Source organism: Aspergillus versicolor, assembly GCF_001890125.1.
Source record: "Aspergillus versicolor CBS 583.65 unplaced genomic scaffold ASPVEscaffold_8, whole genome shotgun sequence".
In the NCBI taxonomy this organism is placed as follows: domain Eukaryota; kingdom Fungi; phylum Ascomycota; class Eurotiomycetes; order Eurotiales; family Aspergillaceae; genus Aspergillus; species Aspergillus versicolor.
The window spans coordinates 1,013,367-1,035,237 of NW_024467531.1; the positions used below are offsets into that span (position 1 = coordinate 1,013,367).

The 21,871-nt window shown below is 51.3% G+C and overlaps 8 protein-coding genes across 8 annotated transcripts; 6 read left to right on the plus strand and 2 right to left on the minus strand.

The window, feature by feature from the left end:
- Positions 1-532: 532 nt before the first annotated feature.
- On the plus strand, positions 533-4,639 carry ASPVEDRAFT_86338 (uncharacterized protein; the record flags this gene model as incomplete). The annotated part of the gene is made up of 3 exons (XM_040817825.1): positions 533-1,312; positions 1,372-3,225; positions 3,977-4,639. 3 exons carry the CDS (start codon positions 533-535, stop codon positions 4,637-4,639), a joined length of 3,297 nt encoding a protein of 1,098 aa, XP_040670731.1.
- An 868-nt stretch (positions 4,640-5,507) lies between these two features.
- Positions 5,508-6,090, plus strand: ASPVEDRAFT_31391 (uncharacterized protein; the record flags this gene model as incomplete). Its single annotated transcript, XM_040810469.1, has 2 exons — positions 5,508-5,517; positions 5,642-6,090. 2 exons carry the CDS (start codon positions 5,508-5,510, stop codon positions 6,088-6,090), a joined length of 459 nt encoding a protein of 152 aa, XP_040670732.1.
- Positions 6,091-8,363: 2,273 nt separating this feature from the next.
- ASPVEDRAFT_86339 (putative G1/S-specific cyclin Pcl5) lies at positions 8,364-10,542 on the plus strand (the record flags this gene model as incomplete). The annotated part of the gene is made up of 2 exons (XM_040817826.1): positions 8,364-8,796; positions 8,876-10,542. The coding sequence occupies 2 exons, from the start codon at positions 8,364-8,366 to the stop codon at positions 10,540-10,542; spliced, it is 2,100 nt and encodes a 699-aa protein (XP_040670733.1).
- A 1,534-nt stretch (positions 10,543-12,076) lies between these two features.
- ASPVEDRAFT_86340 (uncharacterized protein) lies at positions 12,077-12,976 on the plus strand (the record flags this gene model as incomplete). The annotated part of the gene is made up of 1 exon (XM_040817828.1): positions 12,077-12,976. One exon carries the CDS (start codon positions 12,077-12,079, stop codon positions 12,974-12,976), a length of 900 nt encoding a protein of 299 aa, XP_040670734.1.
- Positions 12,977-13,372: 396 nt separating this feature from the next.
- On the plus strand, positions 13,373-15,463 carry ASPVEDRAFT_55030 (uncharacterized protein; the record flags this gene model as incomplete). Its single annotated transcript, XM_040815007.1, has 4 exons — positions 13,373-13,514; positions 13,596-14,230; positions 14,305-15,105; positions 15,446-15,463. 4 exons carry the CDS (start codon positions 13,373-13,375, stop codon positions 15,461-15,463), a joined length of 1,596 nt encoding a protein of 531 aa, XP_040670735.1.
- Positions 15,137-16,805, minus strand: ASPVEDRAFT_197905 (IPI1/TEX10 family protein; the record flags this gene model as incomplete). The annotated part of the gene is made up of 3 exons (XM_040809244.1): positions 15,137-16,480; positions 16,634-16,706; positions 16,758-16,805. 3 exons carry the CDS (start codon positions 16,803-16,805, stop codon positions 15,519-15,521), a joined length of 1,083 nt encoding a protein of 360 aa, XP_040670736.1. The 3' UTR covers positions 15,137-15,518.
- Positions 16,806-17,641: 836 nt separating this feature from the next.
- Positions 17,642-20,345, minus strand: ASPVEDRAFT_137690 (uncharacterized protein; the record flags this gene model as incomplete). The annotated part of the gene is made up of 2 exons (XM_040807415.1): positions 17,642-19,823; positions 19,882-20,345. The coding sequence occupies 2 exons, from the start codon at positions 20,343-20,345 to the stop codon at positions 17,642-17,644; spliced, it is 2,646 nt and encodes an 881-aa protein (XP_040670737.1).
- Positions 20,346-20,957: 612 nt separating this feature from the next.
- Positions 20,958-21,418, plus strand: ASPVEDRAFT_44515 (uncharacterized protein). Its single transcript, XM_040813062.1, has one exon. The coding sequence runs from the start codon at positions 20,982-20,984 to the stop codon at positions 21,228-21,230; it is 249 nt and encodes an 82-aa protein (XP_040670738.1). The 5' UTR covers positions 20,958-20,981; the 3' UTR covers positions 21,231-21,418.
- The last annotated feature ends 453 nt before the right edge of the window (positions 21,419-21,871 follow it).

Sequence of the window (21,871 nt, forward strand, 5' to 3'; positions counted from 1 at the left end):
GCTGATTCCCGAGCTGCACCTTCTTAAACTCCAGAAATCCTCTTCCTTCTTCCCGAGAGATTTTCCTCTTCTGCCGACGACTATTAGTTTTCAAACCTCGGAACTGTATTCTCATTTGCTCGTTGTTTGTAGATATCGACACATCAATATACATTTCGCGGACTTCCCTTGCTTTTCTTCATGCTTGGTATCCCCTTTGGGATCTTTTGGTCACCTGCATGACGTTGATGGTCCTGATCGACCTTTTTGGCAAACGAACACCCCCCTTTCGGCGACTTCCATGAAAGAATACAACGTGCACAGAACTTCACATCCTTGACTCGAACAAACGCTAGCCCTGCAGATATTGTCGAACATTGAGCTTCCATACCCCTGTCGAAGCTGCTAAGGTTATATCTTCCCGGTGGCTTAGCCCTAGCCTCGAACACTTATGCAGAAGCACAACGAGATCGAATGGATCCTCGAGGCACCGAGTCCAATTATTCCCATGTATCGGCCCGCTTCACAATCATCCAAACGCGCAAATTACACCATGTCGGCTTTGCCTCCGAAATCCCAAGAGTATGTGCCCATGGTAGATGATATACATTCTCGCGCCGCTCCCAAACCGCGATCGAACAACGAGAATGTCACAGAGATTGTTCAATTCCTCCAAGCCCACGTATTCTCTCCAGATCAGTCGCAGTCGATTGGGCCCAAAAACATGATCAAAGCTGGACAGAGGCGCCTCAGGTTGGCCCTTCGCAACAGGAAGGGCACAGACTCAAACGCCAAAGCCGAGGACGCTTCTCGTCAAGTGGCAACACTACACAACAACAGCTCCTTTCCGATAGCTCAATACCGAAAATGGGGACATAAGCGCAATTCTTCTTCAATTGCGTCTAGTTCCAAGTCTGTTTCGGACCTCAGTTTCAAGTCAAATTCTAGACGGGATGTCGAGACCATCGGCCAGCCATGGCTGGAGAGCCCACTTGAAACCAGAGATGAGCCGGGTTCGAAAGCAAGCAGTCAACTCTCGTCGCTCGACCTCCGTGATCTCGCATCATTCGTTGAGGCTGCTGTGAACTTTTCTCCACTCGAAGATTCCATTCCTCCTCCTTATCAGCCACCGACAGAGCAGCACAGAAAGACAGCAACCGTCGGGCCCCTCGCCGCTCAACATGTACCACAGCCTGATACGCCAGTTAAATCAACAACCAAGATTTCAAACTCGGACGCGGAGGACATGAGCCGCAAGGCTGGCAAAGAACCACAAACAGGCCCAAGGTCCAACCATCCTGCTCAGCCAAGGGCCTCGGGTAACAAGAGCAATGTGAGAATTTTATATGAATTTGCCTCGTTTATGGGCTAAAATATGCTGAACTGAGGCAGTTTGATATCCAACCATTAGAATTGAAGCCAAAACGCGCTACACCAGTCACTACTAAACCGCCTCCATCCAACTCGGCAACCACCTCTAAGAGCTCGCCTACACTGAAACTATTCCCAGATGCGGTTGTCCCGCGCACTTCAAGTCGAACGACGTTACGTATTCCAGCCGGACGGTCGCCAACCCCAAATCGATGCTTTTCGCCAACTCCTGGCTCTCAGAGCACCCCAGCGCTGGCTACTTTCTTCGGGTCAAGTAGCATCGAGGCCAGAAGTTCCACCAACAGCCTACCTGGAATTCAAGAGAATATTTCAGAAGCGCGACAATCCACCAAGCTTTCCTCACGTGGGTCGGATCGACCTTTAGCAGATGGTATGGAAAGTATCAAGTCTAGGAACACCCAATCCAAATCAAGTCGCCGCCATTCGTCATTGCTCCCTAGTTTCATTAATGTCTTTCCCATCCCAGCACCATCCAGACCATTGCCTTCAGTACCAGGGCCAAATATTCGATCCCATGATGTCAGTGATCAAAAGATGTCTTTAGATCAACAATCCGCTCAGATTGACACGAAGCATCTCACTCCAAATACCCCAAACAGCGTGTCGTCGCTGAAGAGTTCAGAACATACCAACAGTCCTACCCGTGGCCGTGATTCCCCATTTCCAAGGCTGGTTACCGAAATCGAGGATCCAGCAACCACCAATACAACGGCCGTCGGGCCACCAATACCAGTGCAGCCGCGCCATGGCTCTCTAGGGAAAGCCGGGCGTAGTCGTGAAGAGAAAGTTCGTTCAGTGATAATGAAAGACTTGCGTGTGAGTCGCCAGGAAAAAGGCTCAAGTAAGGGTAAAACTGTCGAGGAGCCTCCATCTCAGGTCCATGGCCGCGGCCAGATATCACTATCACAGAGTGACTCCCAAATGAGAGCTCAACGTCAATATCAAAGAAAGATTTCATCTGGGCCTTCCTCGCCGCCTCCTTTGTCTCCTCCACCAAACGACCCCCTGCGACATGCCTTTCAAAACCGACAGTTTTGTACATCCCCAGCAAGTACTATGACCACCGCACTCGAGGCTCTTGAGGATGTTTCGCGCCCGGCTTCCGGTAGGGATCACGGCATTTGCCAACAAAAAGATAACTTGCGGAGCGTCGAAGCAAAGTGTGGGCGAGACTCCACAGGGCCGAATGTTCCTGATGCGCTCGAGATACCTCTTCCATCGTCAGACGATGAAGGTCCAGGCGGGGACTTCTGTTGGAATCCACCGCGTAAAACCTCTGGCCAACGCCGACGGGGGAAACAAACTCCAATCATTATCGATGAGCCTACCTCTAAGAGGGGCCGGTCGTTGAAGAAGCGTCAGGGTACCGGCAACGCCCAACGACAACAGGATTACAGGAGATGTGATTCCGAAAAGGCCCTTGGGAAACATCGCTCTCCAAAAGATTGCCAACCTTACGAGTCCTGTCGCCACCAAGAAGGACCCAAAGTAAATTCTTCACTTGAGGGACGCATCGAGCACCTCGAACGCCAGAACAAGATCCTTCAGGCGGCGCTCCTTGCGGCTTTGGATGTGGGCGTCAAACAAGATTTATCCAGTCTGCTAGCAACCTCAACAGCATCGACCACTGCACCTCCTCTTACGGGGAGATCTTCATTATCGACAACAAACTCCTCTATCTCTGAAGTTCCTTCGATGGAGCACATCAAACGCACTCGAGATAAGAAAGTCCCTTACCGTCCAGAAAGCTGGATTGCAAGTCCCGACTCGTTCACTACATGCAGTTACGATGAAGAATGCGATACGCAAACCAGGGATTTGGAGGAGATTATAGACGAATTCGATCTCAACTGGGTCTCAGATTCATCCAAAATGATGAATTAGAAAGCCTTAAGCCAGACGGTTGACTATATACCTTTATTTGTTGTTCGCTAAGGTTGCCTGCCATTCACTTTGGATTTCCTTTCTACCTCATTTCCGCCATTGACCACACACCGTGGTGTTCATTGCTGCTAATTCCATGTTTCTCTTTTTGGACTACCGTTCGCTTTATTGTGTTCCTAATAGTGTGTCTAGTTTCTTCGGCAAACTCCAGTCACTTTGTACATAATAATTCCATTCTCTCAAGATGCCATAATATCTAAGACTCCTTTATTTCTGTATCTGCAAAATTCCATAGGGTTATAGTGCCTTTGTCTTTCATAAGGAAAAAAAATATAGTCCCTTTACTAGAAGAAAGAGGAGACTAGTATTCAATCCTCGACCCCTTGCCCTAGCCAAGCCAAAGAAGGTGCTTAGTCATCTGATATTGTGGGCGATCATCGAGATTGTTGACAACAACACAAGCAGCTTCATTTATCCTACAATCAAATGATCCTGGCGAACCGAGTCGAGCTCTACAACAACTAGCATTTTGAATTTCCCGAAGCAGCGCTATAAAAGAAGCTTTATGCGTATGCTGCATCCCTGAGCGGCCCTACCAACTCACCATTCTCGTCACCTCCCCGCAACAACTCAGCAAATGGCGAACTCAACAACAGTACATTTCCCTCTCCACCATGGGTCTCGCAAAGAACAAACATATACTGACAAAACCATCTACTAGTCCCCGCAAATTCCACAACATGTCTCTGCTCTTCTCTCCCACCTCACTTCCCGCCCGGGGGTTCAATCGACCCTAATCCTCTCCCGCAGAGATGGCTCCATTATCCAAACAACGGGCCTCTTAGGCCCTCCTAAACCTATAAGAAGCGAAGCCTCTTCCCCAACGACAGTTGGCGCCTCCACAGAAGAGGCATCGACTACCACCGCTGCCGCCACCGCTCCATCATCTCCACAGGCAGAAACCCAACAACCCTCCATCACTTCTCCCACATCTACATCAACACAAACGAAACCCTACCAACCCTCCGCCGCAGAAGCTCTGGCAGCACATATCTTCGCATTCGTATCTAGCGCTTCGAATCTCAGTTTTTCGCTCTCTCACCCACAAGGCGAGACCGCGGCTTCGTCGAACGGTATCCATGAGTCAGTATTAGGGAATGGTTCTGGATCTGCGGCCGGGCCTACGCGGGAAGATGGCGAGGGCGAGGGCGAGGGGGCGCAGGACGATGATGAGGTGAAGCTCCTTCGGTTGCGCACGAAGAAGCATGAGATTGTGGTTGTACCTGACCGGAAGTACCTACTTTGTGTTGTCCAGGATGCGACTCCGAATGCGGCGGGTGGTGTCGCGGCGGGGACGGGGGTGGGTGGGCGTCCCTCGAGGTAATGATAATGGTACGATATGATTTAATTAACCGGTTTCGTTTCTTTTCTTCTTTATTCTTCCGGGTGAGGGATTATCAATGGCTCGTTTGGTGTGGGATATACCCGTTTTGAAGTAGTGTTTCTCCTCCAAGGTTGGTACCTGTTATTTTACGACAGTGTGGAATTGTTTGGATTGTGAAGCTGAATATAAGCGCAATGAATGTATTTAGTTTAATGCCATAGTCTATAGATGGGTTGAGCCCCTGGAATATATATATATAAAGAAAGTTGTGATGTCGACATTTACGGCAACATCTACGTTACTGTTATAGTTGTAGATAGGCTTCAGTAAGAGTTAATTTAGACTTGTCCGCAATCCATACAAGCAAACAACGTGCAAACCATGATAGTTAAATGGAAGAAAGTGTAATGCCATATGGATGCCGGCCCAAAAGATGACCATCCGTATTTGGACTAGTGTGGTGGAAAAGATACCCCACATGAATTTATGCTACTCAAACTGACTCATCATGGCCTAGCTCTGGGGCATAACTTTATTAATGAACATAGGCAGACACCTTCCTCATCAGGAAGGAAGCCAAACCGCTTCAGGAACATTCGCCGGTGAACGGAAAGACACTGCTCTCCGCCCGGATTCCCGTCCTTTTTGTCGGGCAGCCTCTCGATTGAAGAATCCGGTTTGCTAGAGCATCGTGAAAAATCTCGTCCTCTTTGTTGCCAAAGGTCCCCTCCATCAGCTGCTCAAGACCGTGTTGTCGAGAGTTTGTCCAAGTTTCTGACGCGGGGAAGCCAACCAGGTGCTTGTGAGAGATCCAGAATAAGTGCATTATGATTGGCTGGGACCGCGTGGCCTTTCAGAAAGTCCTGGCATGACTCAAAGTACGTGGGGCACGGGTAAAGTAGGGAATTTCTCTTCAGTTCCGTCTTCAACTCCAACTCCGGCGAAGGCTGGAGATGGTGCGGTGGCAGTGACAGCCTGGGGTTATTCTTAGTATTTGTCCAGCCTTTGCTCAGCCTGCGCACGCCTCGTGGGAAGACATGGGCAGGTTTTTTTATCCGATGATTTGGTGGTTCAATACTACTGATGATGAGCAAGCTTTACGGGACGCGACGCCATGGCCCATGGCCCACGGCTTCTCGGATGGAATGACAGTGGGAAATGCCAGCTGTCGTCGTAAATCCTCTGGCTCTCGTGATTACGGGGGTTCGGACAAAGTACGGAGTAAAGATGCAAGTTGTGAGGATGGCGAGGGCTGGTATCTGAGTCATGTCAAGCGCCCTGCACAGCATCTGATTCTGCTCCTGAACACCATTCGATTGGGTGCAGGCTGCCCATTTGGAAGGTGCAGCCTGGTTGGTTCCACAGACAGTTGTCATCAATCTGCGTCCGACCGGAAGCGCCTTGGCTTTTGGACCTCCACGTCCATCTCCACGGGCACTTTCCACCTGTGAAGCTAATTATCAAAATTATTCACACCCTCGGATGATAACGTGAGAACCACCTCGAATTCACAAGGATGGGCAGCAGCAGCCTGGTTGGGTGTTGCTGCCTCTGTCGAAGCTCAGCCTGACTTGGACGGGATGTCAAGGGGTGGCGTGGCTGGCAAATCCGGCCGTGGTGGTTGGCTGACCACCGAATTTTTTCTTTGGTTTGGGCCGCCGTCAACCTCCGCATCAAACACAGCGAATCTTACTGGCTGGCCGCATTCAGGAGCAGGGTGAGGGAGGGTTGGAAGTTGGATGAAATGGATTCAGAGGTGTTCATGCTCTTTCTCTGCTTCCATCGAATGATGGGCACGCGAATGGAGACAGGATTACTCTCTTCGGAATTCCATACATGCACGTCCAACCACGATCGCATCCTATTGTTCGAGCCGATATCGCGCTATTCTACTAGTCTGATTAAAGTATGGAAGTGGAATTCGAGTCGAATCTCCCCAAGAAGAAGACCTGGGGGCTAGAAGACTACAAGACAATAGTCGACGGAGTCTGACGGTTGGGCAAGGAGATTCTAGCCTCGACAGACGAAGACCGCTATCAGTCCATGTCGGTCTATCGCCCGTTATCATAATGACTCTTAAAAGCCTTCCGGAGTCCGGACTTGTAGCCAGCATTCTGTTAGTCATTTCAATAAAGTACAAGGGAAAAGTCAAAAAGTTGCATGGCACAAAGCGCTGGCTGTTGGGACGGGAAGACAGACCTCAGGGAAAGGGGATGAAAATAATGAATAAATTATAAGTTAAGATTAAGATTGAATAATTATAGAACGAAAAGCACCAGGTCGGGCTGTGTTGCTATCTCAGGTCGGGGGTGAAGACGAACGAGTCATCGACATCCGCACCCGTCCCAGAGTCTCATTCTGCTGCCGTCGCCGTCGCCGGCTGCTCTCTCTGCCTTCCCGATCCTCTCTCCCTCTTCCTCTTTTCTCTCCCCAGGGCTGAACTGACTCCCTCTGCCCTTCTATCTTTATTCTTTTTAAAAGCCTCTTTTTTCGACACTTCTACCTTTCTTGATGAATATTCTGGCGTCTGTATAGTTGGCCCTGCTATTTCTGTTCTCCTGGTCTCGCCATCTCGGTGGTCCCTGCATCCGCTCTCTCCCTCAGTTCCGCCACTCTTGCCACTCCACGGTGAGTAACCCTCTGATCTTGACTGTCTTGCGAATCGCTGTTTCTTATTGTCCCTCCTGTGCCACCCTTCTGTCCAGCTCTCTCTCTCTCTCTCTTTCCTGCCTAACCCAACCATTATCTCTTTTTCTCCTTTGTTTTTCACTGGGTCCGCAAGTTAGTCATTTGTCTTGGACTCCGCCGCCCTCCCCGTATAGTCACCAGACGGCGGACCCTTGGTTTCTACCCGTTCGCCTTCACACGTTAGAGTCATAACCAGGCGCCAAAGGATCCATAAATTCGGAAGAATCTCTTTGCTGACTAGTTCTTCCTCACATCAGCCTAATCGAGCCTCATAACGACACACTCTTCCTTCTCGCTTGACCTCGTGTTTGCCTCCCGATAAACAGCTGACTGCCTGGACAAGCGCCGGACGACACCGTACCTGCCTGCTTGCTTCGTCGGTCCGCCGTTCTATCGGCTCGCTTCTATAACTTCACATTCCCCTCTCGGTCACAATGTACCCTGTTGCCTCGTCTCTTGTTCCGGTCACCTTGATTGCAGAATCCATTACCCCAGATCTTCCAGCCTCTTCTGACATGGTTGCTGTCTCTTACTGAGTCATATTCCATACAACATCTGTCTTTGAAAGAGTCACTACCGACGTGTCTCTTTGCCATCTCACTATATTCCCCGGCTTGATCTACTTGGACTCTACAATCGGTGACCGGAACATTAGACAGTGAATCCTTTCACTTCGTTGCCACGTTCTTCTCTTCCGACTTCGACTACATATTCTACCTAATCGCCACGACTTTTGTTGGGTGACTTTGCATCCAACTACCTAATCTTCCTTATCCTATCTTGATACTCTAATACAAACTGGAGTATTATCGCTCTTAGGCTCGCCGTCGCCTGCGAAATCAAGACGGTTTCTTGTCTTATCGCTTCTCGTTCACGGTTAATTGCATAACGGTATTTCTGACAAACTCACGGTTACAATAACTTCTCCACATCGCCATCACCATATTCGACTGTTGGTTCTACAACGACGAAAGTCCCCCTTTAGCAGACATATTTTGTGGGTACTCGGGTCGCGAGACGCTACAGAATCTCGGATATGAACGCGATTGACGTGTTAGGTTTGAGAGACTCAAACCAAAGCATTCAATACAAAGCGCCTTATGCGCATCCATATGCCTCGTCGATCTCGTCTTCGGCATCCTCCTCTTCCTCTTCGGTTTTCTCATTAGATGCGGTATCCACCAAAAGCTCCAACTCTTCGACGTCGACAAGCTCTGTTGATGTCATCTGGGAGAATGAAGGTGAATACCATGCCGGGGGGAGAGGATTAGGTGCCACCGGTGGTGTGCGTGGTTGTTTCAGGGGCAACGCCCCAACTACTGCTGATGCCGCTGTTCCGCCGGAGCTGCGCAAGCATCCTCGACGTACCAGCAGTGGCTTGCAGTCTAACGGCGCATCATGCACGCGCCCTCCGCCTTGTCTTTTACGGCAATCTGAGCGGAAGGTCAATTTTGTCGATAATCTTGTCGGTGAGTGAAGGAACAATTTTTTTTTTTTTTCTTTTATTGGGTGAAAAGTCGCTAAATCTTTTACCTCCCCTATGTAAAGACACTGCGTCATTGATCGTCGAAATCATTTGGCCATTATCCGCGGTCTCCCTTAGGAGTGATTCAAATACAGGATGTAAGGGTGTTTTGCCTCTTCGGACCTTCATCCAAGAAACACTTCGTCGTTCGCGGACTAGCTACAGCACGTTGCAAGTTGCCCTCTACTATTTGATTAAAATCAAGTCACACGTGCCAAACCCAGAACAGACGCAGGATCAGTCGCGAGCTAAGCCGGTTTGCCGGGCCATGCAGTGTGGCCGACGCATGTTCTTGGCGGCTTTGATCCTTGCGTCAAAATATCTTCAGGACCGCAACTATTCCGCTCGTGCTTGGAGCAAGATATCTGGTCTGAACACGACTGAAATAAATCAGAACGAGTTGATGTTCCTGGAAGCTGTTGACTGGAAGCTTCACATCTCCGAAGCCACTTTCCAACGGTGGACGGACATCGTTCTGAAGTACACTCCCGGCGCTGGTAATATGCTCGCCCTCGACGGGCAATCCTGGCGCACCGTCATTCCTAGACTCACGCCCGAGTTGGAGGAAATTGACAACGAGCCTACGACTCCTACGAGCGTGGGAGGATTTGAGGGTGGCTTTGCATCAAACTCCCCATCGCCTCGCAGTGCCTGCACGCGGGCACCGACTTATCCTCATTCGGTTAATGCAGAGCCTACATCGCTTCCTTCCATTGCTCAGATTCCGGAATTCAACCGATCGGACAATTCTCTCCCATCCCTGCCCTCAATTCCTCGACTTCCTTTGCTGCCAACCCCACAGTTGACCCCCCAGCCGAGCAATGCTTCCACTCCTGCAGCGAGTGCTAGCCGCCCCTCTTACCGACGTCAAATGTGTGCTGCCATGTCCCAGAGTATGTGTACCGCGCGGTCCATATATGACCAGCGTCCGTCGCTTTGCTCAAAGGCTAGCAGCGCACTAGATAGCTTCCCGACATTTATGCGTCGTTCGTCATTGGCCCGCTCGACGTCATCTGCATCATCACCGGAGTCGATGGTCTCGGATGTCTCAACCTTGTCCTCTCAGTCCTCTCGCTCTTCCTTGTCCTCCGGGTCTTGTGGGACTAGTGCGCCGGCTCTGCCTAGCTTAGCTATGCAAGCGACTTTGCGATGCACTGGCAACTCGATAAAGGGGACCCGGAAACACATGCCCATGGCCTCGCCTACTGACGAGTCTTATAATAGCGATGTGCCTAGCTCGCCAGAGACATACTCGCGGCGAGTTCGAGAAATTTCTGGCTTCTCGACTGAGCCCCCGTCGGATATGACATCGACTCATGAAGCTGCACAAAGCTTGTGCCAGCTGTCGGGCGTCGCGTCTCATCCACAGAAGTCGACCGGTCAAGCCTCACAACGACGCCAGTGCCGGAAACGTGGCCGGACTGGATCTGATGATCTGCAGCTACAACAACATGTGCGACATTTGATGCATTCCGACACTGCTCCGGAAGGAGCTGTTCTTCCGGACGGTAACATGGCGGACTTGCTCCGCATGTCTCAGCAGTCTGTAGACCCTTCGCCGTCGCTCCCTTCACTGAGCGCTTTGGGTTTTGGTGTCCCGTTGTCTGGTCCAGCTGGAATGAAGCGTGCTTGCTGTGGGAGTGAAGCGAGAAAGATCGCTCTACACCCAGCGTTGCGCGTGGACTACTGACATGACTGGGAGGGGTTTGTCACAAATGCTCTCGTTTCCCCTGCGCTCTTGGTCCTGTTTGAAACCCGGGTTTACCTTTCTGCGTTTCTTTTCTGTAACAAGGAAAAGTTGCTATTATTCACACCACCTATTGCATAATTTTTATTTGGTGCCGGCTTCTACGACTCGTCGACCGAGTTGCTCTCTTTCTGCAAATTTTCAGCGGCGCAAAAGGGCAAAGGTCGAAACAGTTCTTTACGAGCTTCGAGGTCTATAATCGCAACGGGAAAAAAGCGTGTCCTTTTTTCTACCCATTGTATATACCCTTACTACCGTTGTTGGGCTTCGGAGATGGGAGTTTATAATGACTTTGACCTATGTTCAGTGAGCCTGGTCCAGCTCACTGGTGTATGATGTATGTTGGGGAGGACCACTGCACTCTTTGTCATTTTCTTTGATGTCACCTACTTGCTTGATCTGTTCATATCATACGAACTGGAGTGATTGGAAGGAAATGGAATGGATTGATTTGCGCGCGTGCAATTCTGATCTTTCCCCGACCGGGGAGTATCTCTTATTCTCGTCATCTCATCCATGGAGTAGGGGATAGGATTGCATATTGCAATCAGGTGGAGTTTACTGGTGTCCCTCGGAGTCTCGACGGGTTTTGTTTTCTTGAAATGTGATTTGTGATTCTTTATTCTATTCTTGTTTGATATTAGATGCCAAGTCCACCTGGTTCCCATTTCATAAGTCGTTATTCTCTTTTTACAAGTAAGCAGGAGTTTCATTTCTCCCCTCATGACGAACGAACAATCCCTCGGCTCCCCCTTTGACGTTTGGACGAGGCTTCTGATCCACGGGTTACGCTATTCAGCTGAGGCTGGCTGGACGCCCGAATTGTTAACGATAGGCCGCAAGCTCAAGAGCTGCCGATGCTCTGGTAACTGAGCCTCTCACTACTCAGGTGATGCCTCTCCTCCCCCCACTTCTATCTTTGGTAGCATGAGACTAACCTGCTGAGCCTTTATGACTCACTGGCCCTGTGCCCGGTTTCGATTCAGCCGGCATCGGGGGGGATCGTCTCAGGTCCCGATTGCACCAAAAAATTGCCCCAAAAGGTGAGTCACTCCGGTTTCCGACGAGGAGGGTGGCGATCAAAGTGCGCCTGAGGCAGAAAAGAGGCCTTATGCTTGAACAGGCGGCTCGGCAGCGAAGCCATAATCTGATTACATAAACATTATTATTTGTCCATCACATGACTGAAAGTAGAGTAGCCAGTTTAGGAGTAGCACGATCTGATAAGATCAGACCACACCGGGACTAGGCCTAGAGGGGTAATGTGCTCGGGATTCCATTCACAAGGCCCTGCCCACGCGCTTTTTCCCAAGTTTCCCCTCATTTCTTCTCTCCGCCCCCCTTCCCCGGTTCCGTAAATGCCAGTAAGAGCGTTGAGGATACCATTCTTTGACTGTTTTTGCTGAGAGATTTCATTTTTCGGAGACTTTCCGTTTGTTTTAGCCCCCGAGCGTCTCAAAGACAACGATAGCCCACTATGGCTCCTTCCCCGATCGCGAAGTTGGTCTACGGACTCTTTATGCTTGGAGCTCTGTCTCAAGGAGTCCTCGCAACACCCTTGACCCCCTTCAATGTCGAAGGGTCCGGCCAAGCCGTGATGGCTGAAACCCAGGACTCCTCACCATACGTTCCGACCGAAGAGGGTGATTTTATCTCGGTGGACCCCGGGTCGGCGGAGGAGATGGAGGTGTCATCCATCCTACCACCTTCATGGTGGACCTCGACTTTAATGGCCCGGCGACTCCTTGCTCTCTCTAAATCTGGCGTCGCCTCAACCATTTTCCCAGACTCTCTGCCGCCCCGAAGCCACGCCCCAGAAAGCGTTGCTGGCCAGTCCATCAGCCTGAAAGAATACTTTGCCGACTGTGACGAAGCGCTGCCCTCTGATACTGGAAATGGAGGAGATGGAAGCCCAACATTCCTTGCCCTCCGCGTTGCAACCACCTTCCGTAACACTGCCGCTGGGTCAAATATCAGTCTCTCTATCGACTGGTGGGATCACCTGAACAACACTAAGCCTGTCTTCCCGGGCTTCCCGCTCAGCGAGGCCGGTCTCCCCCGCGTCACGCTGTTGGGGTACATCGAGTCGTTTGAGACACCTGTGCCGTCGGGCACGGAGGCGGCGCTGCGAGATTGCTATGTGGCTGCCCACCCCGACTCGAAGGTTTGGCTCCCCGGACGGATCGGGTCGCCGCACTCGAGCTACTGGGCCAAGATGGTGGTCACGCATGTATACTGGATTGGAGGCTTTGGTGGATTCCAGCAGATTGGGTGGATGAACATGACGGAGTGGAACGGGATTCGGCGCAAGGGTAGCCTGCCGGGAGTTGGCGATGGGAGGGGGTGGGAGGATGTTCGGCTCCCCGGCGAAAATTAGATGATGCATTCTAAAGCGAGCAAGGGGTTGTGGGTTGGAGCGATGCAGTGTGTGATGGTGACCTGTCGTTGAGTCTGCCCGAATGGGGCGGCTGGGGAAATGCGAGGACTGGCTGGCTGGTGATATCACCAAGACCACATTATATTAACATCCAACTGTGGATATCATGAATAGTTACGAGCAAGAACAATAATGGATTATATTGTCCCTAAGATAAGCCGAGAGACTGAGGGATGAGGGCACCAATGGCAGCAGCCGCAGGGGCTATCACTTTTATCTCTGTGCTTAATTGCTTATCGTGCATGCAACCCCGTTCGCCAATGGGCTGATCAGGCCTTTTTCCCAGCTGTCCCTCTCTGAAATGCAAATCCGAGCAACCTGCATCTGCCTCGCACGATGAAGTTCCCTCACCCTCAGCTCCATCTTCGCGTCGCACAGTCGCAGTCTACATTCGCCAGTGGCAATGCGCGCTGGACGAATCTCGACCTGGACCCTGTTCCCCGCGCTGGGCGACTCTGGGGTCCTCTTAGCTTTCTCGGTATCCCCCCACATTTCTCTTCGAGGCCCCAACGGAGTGCTTGAGCCATTCGTTCAACTATTGATACTCTGTCCGCAATAGCATACTGGATCTCTGACGCCTTCAACGCCGCAACCTGGCAGTTCGCATCGAGCATCATCGCCGTCGGCCTCTCCTGGCGCGAATCGCTCGGTATCGTCGCCCTCTCCTTCTTCATCATCTCCTTCGTCATCGCTGCCAATGGCGCCGTCGGTTCAATCTACCACATCCCCTTCCCCGTTATTGCTCGCGCAAGCTGGGGCTTTTGGGGCTCGTACATCGCCATCCTATCACGTGTGATCCTCGCCGTCTTCTGGTTCGCGATCCAGAACGTCAACGGTGCAAATGCTATTAAGGCGATGATTGGCGCGATCTGGCCTTCATTTTTGACAATGCACAATGCGATCCCTGAAGACCAGGGCATTGAGTCGAATACGATGGTCGCGTACTTGATTTTCTTCCTCGTGCAGTTCCCGTTTCTTTGCGTGCATCCGAACAAGGCGCGTTGGCTCTTCGTTGCGAAGAGTATTATTGTCCCCGTGGCTTGGATTGCGATCTTTATTTGGGCACTTGTCGTTGAAGGGCCGGGACCGGTTTTTGACCAGAAGCCCTCTGCCCAGGGGAGTCAGTACTCTTGGGTGTTTTTGGCTAGTATGACCTCTGTGCTGGGGAATTATGCTACTCTTAGCGTTAACCAGGTATCTATCTACTACTTACCTAGCCCTAACCCCATGACAGTTTGCATGCTAATGTGTTGCTTGCTTGCTATCAGTCAGACTTCTCCCGCTACTCCCGCGTCTCCCCCAAATGGCAACTCCTCTACATCCCCCTTCTCCCCATAATCTTTACCTTCATCTCCTTCATCGGCATCGTCGCCTCTTCCGCAGGCTGGTCGCGCTACTCAACCCCCTCCATCCCCTGGGACCCCCTGGTGCTAATAAGCTACTGGTCTAGCCGCGCTGCGCGTTTCTTTGCCGCATTCTCCTTCGCCCTCGCCTCTCTCGGCGTAAACATCAGCGCGAATTCCATCTCCGCCGCAAACGACCTGATGGCCTTGCTACCGCAGAACGTGAATCTCCGACGTGGCCAGATTATTTGTGGCATGCTGAGCTGGGCGCTTGTACCCTGGAAGATCCTTGCCTCGGCTGGCAACTTCCTGAACTTCATGTCTGCTTATGCGGTCTTCCTCGGCCCCATTGCGGCGATCATGCTCTGGGACTTTTGGCTGGTGAAAGGGATGAAATATGATACGCTTGCGCTGTACCAGCCTGAGAATCCGGTGTATCGGTATGGGAGTAGGTGGTTGGTGAATTGGCGAGCAGTCGTGGCGTTCCTTGCTGGTGTTGTTCCCTCCCTGCCTGGACTGATTAATTCCGTCAATGAGAAGATTGGAGTGGGGAAGGGCATTCATCCGTATCAGTTTGGGTGGTTGTTGGGGTTTGTAGGGACGAGTGTGGTTTATGTTTTCCTATCGTGGGCGTTTCCGGTGAAAGAGGCGTTGGTCGATAGGGCGATTTTGGCGGATGAGGTTTATGAGGCTAGGGAGGTGGACGGTTTAGAAGGTGGAGAGAAGGTTAATATTGGGAATGGGGACGGAGGGAAGGAGAAGGGGTCTGGGGTTTAATCGTTGGACTGTTTATGATTAAGACTTGTATTTTGATATCTATATACAGAGTGAATTGGTATTCCAATGGCCCGTGGCTTCTGCGTATATCAATGGAGTGAGGCCATCGGAGCGGCTGAATTGGTTTGGAGGGCAATAGATGAAACCCTGGGGGTATTCTCGAATCGATTGCATGACTTCAATTCTGGCCGATGCTCATGTGTGTTGAGGCAACGTCCTGGAGATATCTTTCGCTTTGCAATGGATGAGAATCCTAGGGAATGTTGCCACTTGATTCCCACCGAACAAGCACAAAGCAGGTCCATGACAGCTTGAACTGGTAGAATAGTCGTCTCAGCCTCGACTCAACCACGAGACAGAGGTTACAACCCAGCCTTCGCCTCAGCTAACACCTTCGTAACCCCAGCGCTCGCCCTCCCAACTTCACCCCCCTCGCTCCGCGCGCCCTCAACGCCCCTCTCCACCGCAGCCAGAAATCCCCTGCTCTCAAACACTCTCCACCGATCCTCCCTCGTCTCATACATTTCCCCCTCCTCATCCCGCGGCGCCCCAAACAAATTCAGGTACAGGTACGGCGCCGCCACAGAGCTCGGTATCATCTGCGACTGGAACTGCACAATAGGGAACGCCGCCTCGCCACCAAACAGATACCGACTCTCATCATCCCCATCCTCCATAGACGAATCCTCAGATCCAATTCCCGCATCCAGAAACTCCGCAAGGACAGCCAAAAACCGCACCTGCGGTCGTCCCTTCGCACCGGCCTTCCCGAATGACGATTTCGCACCAGACCCAGACCCAGGTCCTGAACCAGAGGGGATCGGCTTGGCAGATGTCCATTTCGAATCCGCCGCCTGCACATGCCACCCCAGCACAGACAAGAAGCAATTCAGCGTCTTCACCCAGCCGCCCGCAACTCCGACAACCTCCTCGCCCGCAACAGAAAGCAACCACCCCAGGATCTCCACGCTGCTGAGCCGCACCTCGGCTGCGAGATGTGTCATCCCGGCGCGGATATACGGCATGAGCTGTGTGACGTGGTCGCGGACGTCGTGCTCGGGTAGCACGCGCAGGAGTTTGAGGAGGTTACCTCGTACTGCTGCGTTGGAGTCGAGGATGAGTGGGAGGAGAGGGGGCAGGATGACACTTACAGGGTGGGGGAGGGGGGAGGAGGTTGGTTTTGATTGGATTGAGGTAGTGAGGTGGGCTATGGAGTCGCGGCGTTGAGAGTCTGATTTTGAGGAGAGCAGGGAGAGGTGGTGCGTGAATTGGGAAGTGGTGGAAGGGGCGCTTAGGGTTAGAGATTGTTGGTTTAGCGTTATTGCTGTGGGTTGTTAGCCTGGATTTTCTTTTTTCTTCGGGTTCTCTCGCGCAAAGCCTCAAGTAAAGGTTCAAATGAGCCGTTGATTGAGATGATGGCGATACTGAACATGAAATATCATGCCGGAGAGAGGATTGGATAAGGCGGCATGCATACATTTAGACTTAAAACTCGTGTCTGTGAAATTGTCTGGCTTGGCCTTTGCTTTGCCGACCTTGAGTTTTGGTTTCTAGGATTGTATGAGCATGGAATTATTTTATAAAAGATCTCGATGACATACCTGGAAGTCCTGCTGCTTCTCCTTCTTTCTCTTGGTACTGGCGCCCATGTTGGCTATTTGCCGATTTCGGGGTTACGACGGGGCGGGTCGATATTAAGTTTGGAAAGCCTGAATGCGAGTGAATTGTGCCGGAAACGTTCAAAGTACTCTTTTCAATTGGACGTGAGTGTTGTCGTTATGGTGAAGGAATCGATTCTTGAATGGTCGATGCTTTGGAAATTTTATATTATCACGTGTGATCACGTGCATTGCATGTTCTGCAGTCGCTCATTGGCCAACTATGAACTACTCAATTACTCAGTACAATTTTAATGGGATCAACCATTGTGCAATCAATAATCTATTAATGACTAAATCAAAGAGATGCGCACTTCTGCCCGGCCTTGGCCTCGAATGCAAATAAGAACAGAGAGAAATGGAGAAAAGCAAAAACAAAAAACAAACAGACGAAGGCCAGGTTCCGGACAGACGCGGTTGTATCAAGCAGAAATCACAAGTCAAGCACACAAACATAGCTGAAATGACATCTTCCCAGAGACAGACGTTTGCGTATTCCGGTCCATCCCCGAGTATTCTCGTCAACCTGCAAATTAGAGGTAAGGAAAGACTCGTCGACAAATAACCGAACCGAAAATTGCATCACTCGTCAACCATTAATCAGCGGTGTAAAGCCATTTTTAGCCGTCAGTTCCGCCTCGTATCATCAAACGCCTGCTCTAGCGAGAATCCCAGCTCAGTAATGGTCATCAGGTCTATATGTCGCATAAAAAATATCATCGCGGAAGGGCAGAAAAAAGGCAAGGAAAAGAAAAGAAAAGAAAAGAATATAAGGATAAACAACAACACAATCATGAGCAGCTGCAGGTAAGAATACGCGGAACACCCTACAAACTCATAGTCAACCACTCCCACTCTTGGCTGGCTCCTTGACCGGCAGCAATGCTGTGGTTGGCCGGGTTAACTGCTGCTGGAGGCATGGCCGGAGCCAGCGGAACAACCTTGGATCTTCCACCAGATGAGTTGCTCGGTCGACTGGCATCATCAGCTGCATCAGCTTCGGAAGCTCTCTCCAAGCGACGCTGGCGTTTTGGCGCCACTTGGACCGCCGGGCGAGCATTAGGTGTGCCTGGAGACGTAGTTGTTGGGTTAGATTTAGGCGGCGCAGCCGCAATAGGAACGACTCCGGGCCCTCGACTGGATGAATTACCCGGCATTGCGGGAGGAGACTCGGATGCGGTGTTGCTTTGAGCTCGACTGGAGATTGGCAAGGATTGAGGCGCTTGTTGAACCGAGTTCTTGCGTGAAGATTTCTTGGATACCCGCGAGGACCCAACAGCAATGGTATTGGCACTGTTGCGGTTACGTTTCTTGATTACATCGGTCTTAAGCGATAGTGGTCGTACCACGCCATGCAGTTTGAGGAACAGACCACATGCATTGCACAATGGTTGGCCTTCTGGGTTACGCCGCCAGAGTGGCGTAGTCTGCGTGAAACAGTTGGTACATGTGGTTGGACCGCTCTGCTCACCATTCTTGGTCCCACCTGGACTAGCCGGGCGGGATGGCGCAGCACTGCTCAGACCCGACTCGGGTGGAGTGTTGGGGGAGGTATGCGAGGTCTGCGGCGATGCCATGCTCTGGCGTAGCAGCTGGGCCGTGTTCGGAGTGGATGTTGTGCGAGCAATCTTTTGTCTTCGTGGATCTTGATCCCGATTGCGAACCTCACTGACGGACGCAACCGATCCATGAGTTCGCCCCAAGCTCCCACTCTGGTTCCACTCTCCGGGGGCGTCTATCATATCGGCCGACCCGATGGTGACGTGCTTCCGATGCTGGGGGGTAAAACCAGGTAGCGATTGGAACGAACTGGGATAGGATGTATCCCACGGCATATTGCCATTCAGATCACCGATGGTTTCGTCGCCAAACTCGGCGGGCATCGCCAATCCACCGCTCCTGAACTGGCCCCCGTCATCCTCATCCTCGTTATCAGAGTCTGCACCAAAGGTGAACATAGCAGAGTTGTTCCCATTGAAATCATTCGGATTCAACACCTGGTTTGGATCAACATGCTGGGGGATCGAGAACGACTGATTGCTCATTTGCCCAGTTTGATGTGAAACATCCTGGGATGAACTTCCCTGGTTATACATATATCGGGGTTGCAGGGACGCAGAAAGATTTGACGACCGCTGAGTAACATAGTTGGGAACTCTGCGCTGCGCCCGTGTATCAGCAGGCATATCGAAGTACTTGGAGTGTTCGCCATCGTAACCGGGTTGTGGAGTCGACGCAGTCGACTGGTATCCAGAAGGTGGAGGAGAGAAGAAGTCGGTTGAGTTCAGCGACGAGGCGATCGGAGTTTGAGCGTAGAGGTTGGCAAAAGGATTTCCAGTAGTCATTGGCGAATCGCTCGGCGGAAAGGCAAATTGCTGTTGATAAGGCCCTGCAGATGAAAGAATGGGATCATCGCCGAGGTTGAAGCTATCTAGCGCAAATGCCATACCCGGAGAAGTGTGGTGGTTGTGAGCGCTAGCGAGATTCTGACTGTTCACTTGGTTATGCAGAGAAAACCCGTGCGAAGAGTCCAAGGTATACTCCGGCACAGCATGCGCAAAATCCGGGTCATGAGCCAACAGATTGTTAGACAAGGGTGGCACGTGAGGAGATGACTCTGCCGGCCGCTTGCGGGAAGGAATCTGCAGGTTGAAGAACTGACGCTCGTCGACGCTCGTCTTGCGAACTCTGCGCGGCACGTAACCAAACTCACTATCCCTCCGCTGGTCCTGAGGGGGGTGAGGGAACGATGCAGGTACGGGAGTGGCCTCAGACTCGGGTTGATCCCTGCGAGACTTGATAGGGATAGCGCCAGGCGTCGGCTCCGAGAGTTTCGTGGTTGGAGGGGAGGGGTGGTCGGGAGGAGAAAACGGAATGATGAAATCGTCAAGGTTCATAGGATCGGGGAGTGTGTCCGCAGTATGGGCCGGGGCATTGGAGGCACGATCGGAGAGACGGAGCTGAGCAATACCACTCATGGCCGGAACAGGACTGTTCTGGCTGGAGAACCTAGAAGGGATTAGCGAAGGAAAAAGAAAATAAGAAACACCACTCGACGATGACGTACAGGGCCTGTTGCTGGGCGCGTTCCCTTTCCTGACGCCTTAAACTCAGAGCCATCATCCGCCAAGTCAAATTTTCCATGCGCTCTTGGTTGGGCAACTGAGCTTTGGTTCTAGAATAAAGCTTCCATATCTGAGTCGCTAACGGATCCCTCCTCTGCATCTCATCAGGACTGTCGATCCCTTTCGGAGTATCAGCTCTCCATTCCGGAAATAATGAGTCTCCGAGCAGGCTGTCATGGGCCTGAGCCGAGTCCGACGGTGACTCGAGAGAGAAATCGTCAGAGAGCTGCGACGGCGTAGCAAAATTATGGGAAGCGAAGTTGGGATGGCGGCTGGAAGAGGGGGCTTTCGAGGAGGACGAGCGATCGAAGCCGGCGAAATCATGCGTAGCGGGAAAGCCAGCGGCGGCGGCTTGTGTCGGTCGCACACGGCCACCAGAACCTCCCCCGAGAGTCAACCCAGACATGATCTTGGGTTGGAAATCTCGTGGGCTCCTCTAATTGGAAGCCCGTAAGGAGGATAAAGAAAAAACAGATAAGGAGGGCCAGAAAAGGAGGAGAGGGAGAAAGACAGGGAAGGGGAGGGTGGTAGATAAGAAACGACGAGAGGATGAGATGGAGGGAACGGAGGAGTCAGCGGAAGTCGTGCAGCAGACGTCGATAATTGGCCCCTTCAGCACGGAACAGTTAGCCTGGGGAAAGAGAGACCACAGCGAGGAATGGAAAATTCAACTTACCCGCCGTTAACGACCAGAAGCCTCAGGGCCGGCTCCAAGCGTCTCGGTGATGGCTGGAGCGCTGGAAATTGCAGGGAAGATGCGAAGAAGGCGCAGAAGAGAGCGGAAACTAGGATCGGGTCAGTCTGAGATCAATGGATCAACTCCATCCAAAGAATCGACAATTATTAAATGACCAAATGAACAGGCCTCTGAAACTCGGGATGCATACCCCAGTTTTTTTTTTTCTTCTAGTTTTTTTTATTTGCTCCAGTTCTGACAGATTTAGGAGACTGCAGACAATCCGGCTCAAGCCGTTACTTTCTCTTCGTTTTTTTTTTTTTTTTTTTTTTAATATTTTTTTTTTTTTTTTTTTTGGTATATTTGATGCTCTGGATTTCGGCAGTTGCTCCAAGCCTGGGGTTTTCCGGGTTGTGCCTTTTTTTTCTTATCTTTGTGGGGGTAGCCCAGGATGAGCTCCAGCTAGATTGGCGTCGTGGTGCTGGGATCGCAAACGAGGCTCGTGCAGATACAGCCCACGAAGCGCATTGGGACTGGGATTGGATTGGATTGCGTCCGCAGAGAAGGGGAGAGAAGAGAAGAAAAGGGAGAGGAGGGGTATACTACGAGGAATGAGTGAAGACAGTGTTGGAGGGGGGAGTCGGATGGATGATGCAGACGGAGCGGACTCTTAGCTCGATGATAAACAGCTGTAAGGATGAATTATGGATTCAGGTAATAGCCAAAATAATGGAAATGACCCCCCTCATGTAAGTACGAAGTACCTTAATCCGCAGCATGGGTGCATTCTACTCCGGATTCTTCTCTTGTCCAGACGGTCTTTTTTTTTTTTTCTTTCCCGCCGTAAGAAAGCGAAAACCGTCAGTTCTGTGCAAGCGCACTGACCGTCAAGCTCGACGCTGAACTCTACTCATCTTAATAAATTTGAAATTTCCACTGAACATCTACGCTTTGCTGTGTTCTCTTTTGGACGATTTTGAGGCGGAGGACAGCACACCGCGACATCAATATACTCTGTACGGCTGCTCGAATGTAATACGCGGTAATACGGTGGCAAGCAGCGCAGAGTTTCCTCGAAACGGAGTACACTCTAAATCCGAGCTTAATAAACCTTCATCTATCACCCGTACTTTTGTCAGTTTTGTGCGCTCTCGAATCGAGAGACGACAGCGCTCGAAGCTGCTCGATCAGTTAACTGGGCATCACTGCGTTCCTGCAAAGTACTCCTGCGGAATCCCAAAGTACCGGCTGTGATC

What these genes read in the sequence shown, in the direction of transcription:
- ASPVEDRAFT_44515 (XM_040813062.1), top strand. Translation starts at nt 20,982, where the DNA reads ATGCTCTGGATTTCGGCAGTTGCTCCAAGCCTGGGGTTTTCCGGGTTG.